The sequence below is a fragment of the Manacus vitellinus genome, unplaced genomic scaffold (assembly GCF_001715985.3).
Source record: "Manacus vitellinus isolate BGI_N305 unplaced genomic scaffold, ASM171598v3 scaffold_41_pilon, whole genome shotgun sequence".
Classification (NCBI taxonomy): Eukaryota; Metazoa; Chordata; class Aves; order Passeriformes; family Pipridae; genus Manacus; species Manacus vitellinus.
Window position 1 is genome coordinate 4801429 of NW_021940545.1, and position 7851 is coordinate 4809279.

At 49.2% G+C, this 7851-nt stretch overlaps 1 protein-coding gene across 1 annotated transcript in view; it reads left to right on the forward strand.

The window, feature by feature from the left end:
• The first annotated feature begins 462 nt into the window (after nt 1-462).
• Nucleotides 463-7851, forward strand: part of TRIM29 (tripartite motif containing 29) — a 22894-nt gene continuing 15505 nt past the window's right edge. The window contains exon 1 of the mRNA XM_025895768.2: nt 463-1317. Within this exon, the coding sequence (XP_025751553.1) occupies nt 463-1317 (855 nt within the window). The remainder of the gene's footprint in view (nt 1318-7851) is intronic.

Below are 7851 nucleotides of genomic sequence, written 5' to 3' on the forward strand. Positions count from 1 at the left end.
CTGTCCATCTCTGCGAGGAGGGAACCTCAGCTCCTGGCAGCTGGGAGCAGAATTATTTTTGAAACAAAGCGGTCGGACTGGTTGCCACATCTTTAATGATTTTTTTTTTTTTTTTTTTTTACAAAGGCATTTTCTATGTATATAAACAGCCCTTCCTCCCAAACCTGGTTAGACAAGAATGTTCCTGGGTGTGGACTGCCTTGTATAATTAACTGCACAGCTGTAGCTTCTGATCCCTCAACGTCTGCTCCTCTCTTCCCCCCTGCATCTCCCCGGCATAATCCAGGCGTTCTCCTCCTCCCCGCCGGCAGCTCCAGGTGCGTCATTTGGGCAGAAGGTTTCCTGCATTCCAGAGCCATTCCCTGCTGAGACAGGGCAGAGGAACCCGCTTTGGAGGGGGCTGAGAGGCAGGAGCTGGAGGAGCAAGGAGCGAGCGCAGGAGCCACTTGCCCTGTTTAGACCATGGAAACGGGGAGTGCAGCCAGGACCAACGGGACCGCCGGGAAGGCCGAGGACGTGAAGAGCCCGACCACCCCAAAGAAAGAAGAAGAAGCGAAGAAGGCGACGAGCCCTGGCGGGGCTGAGAAAGAAGCTATAAAAGGCACGGGCGGTGCTGCGCTGGAGACGGGGCAAATCAAGAGCTCCCTCTTCTCTGGGAGTGACTGGAAGAGGCCCATCATTCAGTTTGTGGAGTCATCCGATGAGAAGAGGTCAACCTACTTCAGCATGGACTCGGCTGACTCCAAGAAGATGCAGTATGCCAGCGGACAGATCGGAGACATGAGGAGGCCAGCCCTCTCCTTCCCAGAGAAAGGCGACCTCAGGAAGTCCCTCTTCTCCTTGGATTCCAAAAAGAGCTTCCTGCCCAGCGACGGGGAAGGGAGGAAGTCCTTGTTCTCTGGGGGGCAGATGGGGGACCTGAAGAAATCTTCCCTGCCTCTGGTGGAGACGGGGGACCTGAGAAGACCCTTCAACAAGCCGGACAGAGCAGCTGGGTCACGGCCCAGGGTGAAGCTCGAGGATGTTCTGTGCGACTCCTGCATCGACAACAAGCAAAAGGCTGTGAAGTCCTGCCTGGTGTGCCAGGCTTCCTTCTGTGAGCTGCACCTCAAGCCCCACCTGGAGGGAGCAGCTTTCCGGGACCACCAGCTCCTGGACCCCATCAGGGACTTCGAAGCAAGAAAATGCCCTGTGCATGGGAAGACCATGGAGCTGTTCTGTCAGACAGACCAGATGTGCATCTGCTACCTCTGCATGTTCCAGGAGCACAAGAACCACAGCACAGTGACAGTGGAGATCGAGAAAGCAGGGAAGGAGGTAATTAATTCTCTCTTTGTTTCGTGCTCCCATCGCTCTCTAGATCTCGATGTGACACCCCAGCCTTTGCTCTCCAGCCTGCAGTCTCTGCTCAGGCCATGTCTGTGTGGAATCCTGGGATGCAGGGGTGGTGGATGGGAAGTGTTTAGCAGAGGACTGCTATTGCCTGGGTGCTGCTGTGATGGGATTGTTGTCCTCCTGATGGCTGGCTGCAGCAGCACAATGCTGGTGGTGTGTTGCAGATTTGATCTGGGGGATGGAGAACGTGGTTTCCACCCCTGGTTGCACACCTGACTTTAAGCAGAAGCTGAATCAAAGCCCTAGAAAAAGCCAGTCTGGAGTTTTGACAGTGTTTGTGCAGTGTTACCCACAGCCAGAAAGGTGGGCATCAGGTTCCTCCAGAATACAGGTGGTCAGATCAGAGGGTTGAAGTTACTTGTGGGTACTGGGTGACTGTTGAAAATTGCCATCTCAGCTCCTTAGAGTGAGATTATGGTTCTTTTACTTATCTGTTACGTATATAATAATGAATAATGTCAGGCCACACCTGTGGGAAGAGGCTTTTGAAGCTTAGACGAAGAAAAAACCCTGGTGCAAGCACAAAACATGATCATTTCCCCCAGAGTGCTGCTACAATGGGTTTAGAAGGTGGACATCTAAGGAGATGTGGGACAGTGCTCACTGATGAAGTGCCTTTCACCTCTGTTTGCTCAAAGCCTCGTGCTGTTTGTTTTCTGGGTGGCTGGAGGATTATTCCACAAGCTCAGGGTCTCACCAGGTTCACTGATGGTAAAAGCATGTCCTGGCCTAGAAACCTTCCAAGCAGACAGGGCAGGAGAGGTGGCAGAAAGGACACCCAGGACATGATAATGGAAAACAATTTGCCTGGAGTCCCACAGCGGCAGACACTGGAAGGGAACTCAGATCTGCTCAATCCTATTCTTAGGCACAGCCCAAGCCAGTGCTCTGATGTGGGGAACAGGCAAACACAAGTGCCTGCTGTTAGAAATCCTTAATGGGAGGAACAGTCAAACTCTTTCTAAGGAGCTGGGAAGATTTATCTCATAAGGCTGAAAGAACATCTTATTTTGAGCTTATCTCTGTCTCCTGTTTGGTCTGTCCTTGCCATGTCATCTCCAACCTGCAGCTTTGCTGAAACCAGACAAAGCTTCTCCCATGCCCCAGCCAGCCTTTCTTCAATTCCTGCAGGGCTTGCCAGCCTGCTGTTTGTTCCATAATTGCTGCTTCTTGTGGTTTTGATGTCAGCCCTGAACATCTCACGGTTCTAACACGAAGCCGTGTCTGGTGTCTGCCAGGGTGTCCCATCCCTCTGAGCTGTTTCTGCTGGAATGAGCTTAACAGTTGCTTCCTGAGGAAGCAAAGCCAGCCAGATCTTCTTCCTGTGGCTGGATGGATCGACAGCACCTTGCTTTTAAAGAGGGAACCATAGCTGAGCAGAGAAGACCTTACCTATGATTTAAATGAGGTTTGATTTCTCTCTCAGAGTCCTTGGAGTCCTTGTGCCACTCATGAGCTCCATGCTTTAGTTCCTGCACTGTCCTGTGCTGATCCTGCTGCTGCTAAGCCTGAAGGATTTAGGGCTTTATCAATATGAATCACACACATGTGCAAGTTTCTCCTGACAACGAGTTCGGTCCTGTTGTAACTTGAGCGAGTATTCACTCAGACAAAAACAATTAACAGAAGAGCTGTTGCTTACAAATGTTTATTCCTAAGCCCTGATTTATTCACCATAGGTGGAGCCTTAGCAAGAACCACAAAGAGGAATGAACATTTCCAACCCTTTGTGTGTGCCACCTACCCTTATCAAGCCTTGCAAATCACAGCTGGAATGTGACCACAAATTGGGAGAGTGGCTGGTGCTGAGGGCCTTTGTGGAAGGGAGAAGCAAAAACCCCACAGCAGGTCATCCCTATCCCTGCCCCATTTTCCCAGCTTGGAATCCAAGCAGCTCCAGGGGAGCTTTGCTACCTCCAAATTTGCTGACTGTGCCACTGGGGCTGGTGACCAGAATACAGAGGGACCCTTTCACACAGTGCTGGATGTCAAGGATTAACTGGTTCACCTGCAAGGACTCCCTAGTCCCTGGCTATTCCATGACCCCAAAACTGGAGAGGATTCCAGGAGAACTGGTGTTTCTATGTGGTGCTGCAGTGTCAGTCTGGGTGCTCAGAAATTTGGTGGCACAAAACTGTCCCGTAATCAGGTGGTTCAGGCACATCTGTCCTTCTGCACTGCAGAATTAGTGCAGAATTCAGCCTCTGCCATGGGTCTGTCTGCTACAGACCTACAGAGATGCTGTGCTTCAGTGTTGGGAAAGATCCTGCTGTAGAATTAGGAAACTCTGCTTGCTTCATGGTGCAGACAGAGCTTAAGAGGAGAGGAATGCAAACAAGCCAGTAGACACACACCTACTAGTTAGAGCATTTAGCAAGCAGTGGAAAGGCTGATATCTCTGTCTCAGACAGAGAACACAGCAGCATCTTCCACTTTTCAGGAGCCTGGGGTGAGAGTCACTCACCCCCCTCTTCCTTTTACACCAGGGAAAGGCACAGGGACTCAGACAGAGCCATTTGCTCTGAGTTTCCACCCAGTGCTATTTGCTTATTTTACCCAGTAAACCTTTAATGCCTTCCCCAGATCCACTTTGCATTAGTTTCCTGCTACAGATTTAAAGGAAAAGGAACCCCTGCACCAGAATCAGTGCAAGAAACAGCCAAGGAAAAGTCTGTGAGGCCAGGGAATAACCATTCAATACTTGAGAAGTGAGAATTGTCTGCAGCAGCTTGTACACTGGAATAAAACCCCGTGGCCAGCTTGATTTATCAGCAGAACCAGAGCCCCCCTTGCAGACAGCATCCTTCATTTTGAAAGGGGATCCTTCATTCCAAACCTGTTTTACAGGCCTGTTCCCAAAAACGAGACAACTTCACCTCTGCCTGCCAGTGCCAGAGCTGAATAAGCTGGCAGTGAATACCCTGGCATCACCTCCCAGCACCAGCCCTGGTGCTCAGCAGGGCAGGTCAGCTCTGCTGAGAGGCACTTTGATTTTATTCTTTTTTTTTTCTTTGAGTCTTTACCTCTAAAGAAAGGTTCTCATTGTCCCTCGGGTGCAGGGAACTGCTGTGCAGGAATGGGAGCTGGGTGTTCCTGGTCTCCAGGAAGCTGCTTTTAAAAGGGACTTCACAGAGGCTGAACCAGGCTTTGAAGTCAAACCATCCCCAGAGGGATTTCCATCCTCTCTGTCTTGCTTTCACTGACCAGAGAGCAAACAGGAGTGTATCAGGATGGTGGTGTCATGGAATATCATGGGATCAACATGGAATGTCAGCATTCCACTGAGCCAGTGTGGCTGGGAGACCTTATCCACAGCAGCTGTGGGTCATCTGTGGATGCAGCTCAACAGAAATGCTCCTTCCCCTGATGTGGTGCAGTCACTGCAGGATGCTCTTCCTCGCTGGAAAGCTGGGAGAGTGACCTGCTGCAAACTGGGATTTGAGTAGATGTGCCTGTTTGCCTGCTTCCTGCATTAATGCCTCTACAGTGAGGGCAGAATCCAGGGAAAATCCACCAGTCTGCAAGTCAGGAATTCTCTTCAAACTGTGCAGAGAGCCTTTTCTGGCCTCTGCTCCCACAGTGGCATTTTTGCAGGATGCTGCCTGAGGCTCCAGAGGTTTTAGCCCACTGAGGGGAACATGCAGTTGTAAAACCAGCAGAACTGATATCTCAAACAAATTCCTGCCTTCTCAGCCGTGTCACCTCCACTCCTGGCCCTGCACTGGGACAACTCGTTTGAACAGCCCTTCTCCAGCTTCATTACTGGGTTGGGATGTTGCTGGCAGTAATTAGCACAGCTCTCCCAGGCTGGTGACACAGGGGTGTTCCCTGATTCAGGCCCTGGGTTCCCAGAGCATTAAGGGCATGATGATGCTTGTACTGCTGCCTTGCAAAAACGAGTTGCATCATGATGCAAGACTCATAATCTCACATCTCCAGGTCCTCTCCACAGCACAAGGGCTGGGTTCAGTTGTGGATGTTTAGGTGTACACTCTGAACTTTCACTTAGGCCTCCTGGCTGGCCTAATTAACTTAGACTCTAATAGGGGATCCAATCTTAGCTCAAGAACTCTCAGTGCCATCATTTCTCAGCTTGCTCTACTCAAACTGAATGGTCTAAACTTGGATTTCTTAGATCTTCTTCATTGTCACTGTTATTTCTGCACTGCAGGGACTCCCCCTGCAGTGGGGGGTGTTTCTATTTTATCTGTCACTGGGATATTCTGAACCCCAGACTCACCCAATGGATTTGTTCTGGATGGTCCATCACAAGAGAATCAGGGTTTGTGCACCCTGGAAAAATCTGAGAAATACAAAGAAAGCTGGGAGAGAAGTTTCCTCATAGGGGATGAAGTTGAGGTGACTGTCCCTAGTACCTATAATTATATACAGATATATATGTGATATATTGGACAGCTAAACCAGCCTGTCAGCCAGTCACAGACTGGCCAGAGTCTTAAAAACATCATGAAATATTGATGTGGTCCATCTCCAGAGCACCCTTAGGAATCCTTATGCCCATGTCACCAGTTCTTGCACTATTCCAGAGTCTCCCTGGACCTCCTTTGAATACTTCTTTCTATGATTTGGGGGTTTTTTTGGTTGTATTTTTTTAATGTTTGTAGTTATCACACAACCACACCTCCCTTCACCTCCCCTGCCCTTGCTGGTGTCTGTGCTGGTGTTTCCTTTTGCCATCAGGAGGGATGTTTTAACCCCTGCCAAACCTGGATGAGTGTGGTATTTGCATTCTGGCTATTGGAACTATCTCTGTAATTTCCATTTGCAAGTCATAAATCTCTCACTCTAAATTGTTGTGTGGGTCTGCCCTTAAATAGCTGTTACATCCCATCCCAGAGGCACCCAAACTATCTTTCTGGGAAAAGGGATGTTACAACTGCAAGGAGCTCAGTATCACTTTTGAGCAAGTAATAGTTTCCAAAATTCCTTGGAGACCCATCTTAATTAAAAAGGGCTATAAATGTATCATGTTGTTATCATCACCTTCCAGCCATCACCTGACTTTTTTTTCCTGTTATCTTTCTCTTCAAATCCCCTGTGTTTGGGAGTGTCTGTGTGGCTGTGAAAGGTCTCCTCTCCTCCAAAAAATCCCTCCAGTGCTTCTCTGTATGATTTCACTTGCATCCTTGCCATAAGAATATCCTGATATTTAGGGATGAGGAGGGAAATAATTACTCAGGAGATGTGCCTTTTTAACTGCTTTGCTAACAATTAATACCATGTACATGTAGTTCTGTGGCTCCAGAACACAACTTGCATTTTAGTGTGATTTCTCACATTGCTAAATGCAGTGCAGTGGAAAAAAAATGATCTAAAATGTTTTTATCTCATTGCATTTTCCTGCTGTGCAAAGAGTCTTGATGCAGAGGACATTCTCACATGAAAAAATCACGGATTCCTCCAAGTCACTGTCTTGGAAATGTGAAAACTATTGGATCAAACTCAAGTCTTTACTCTTTTGATCAGGAATAGAGAAAATATTCTCGTCTTGAAGCCTGTGTGGTTGCCTGATGAATCTGTACCACAAAACCCTTTCATTTGTACCCTGATAAAGATGAGATTCAGCTCATGACCTCATTCAGTTCACTCCTGAAGGCTGGCAGGGTGTTTGGATCATATTTAGAGAGCCAGTGCTCTCCTAACTCCCAACAACCAGGACAGTGACAGTGTGAAGATGCAGCTTCTCTGGCCCTGAGACAATTCTGAGTGCATTTCCCTTTTTGGTTCCCCCTTTTCTTGTGTTTTACAAGGGCAACAAAGCAACTGTGGAACTGCTTTCCCTCTATAAATGGAGATTTCCTAAATTGGAGCAGCTGTGCCTGATTCCAGCTCGAGGGGATGCTCAGACTCTGCTGGGACTGGCACCAGGACAGGAGCCCTGATGGGCTGGTCTCCTGCTCTGGGCTGCTTGACAGCTCCTTGCCTGCTCTCCATCCTGAATGGAGAACTGGAATGTTTTCAGCTCCCACTCTGAGGGTGACTGTGATCAGTACAGACCCAGATTTCCGTGTTCTGTTCCATTCTCGGACAGACAGCTGGGTGAGTCGTGTGGGAGCAGATTTATCCCTCCAGTACCTCCCCTGCCTCTAATTGTTGTTCTCAATGTGAGTGGTTTTGGGTCATGCAGCCATTTGCCACAGGAGCAGCAGGTTCACAGGACTTTTCTGTCCCAGCACAGCCCAGCTGCAGCACACGGGTCATTTCTGCCAACTGGGTAGTTCCTCAAGAGCTCTGGGGTGAGTGTCCCACAGCCAGATTGCCTGTGGTCATAGCTGTGCACCCATGAGACACGGGAACACCTTGGGATGCGTCAGCAAAGGCTTTGTCATGACGTGCTGGGCAGGGAGGTGGTGACTGTGAAGGGCCCAGGGAGGGGCTGCCTGGAATTAACGGCACAGGGCATCCCTGACAGCCTGGCCCTGGGCATCCCTGACA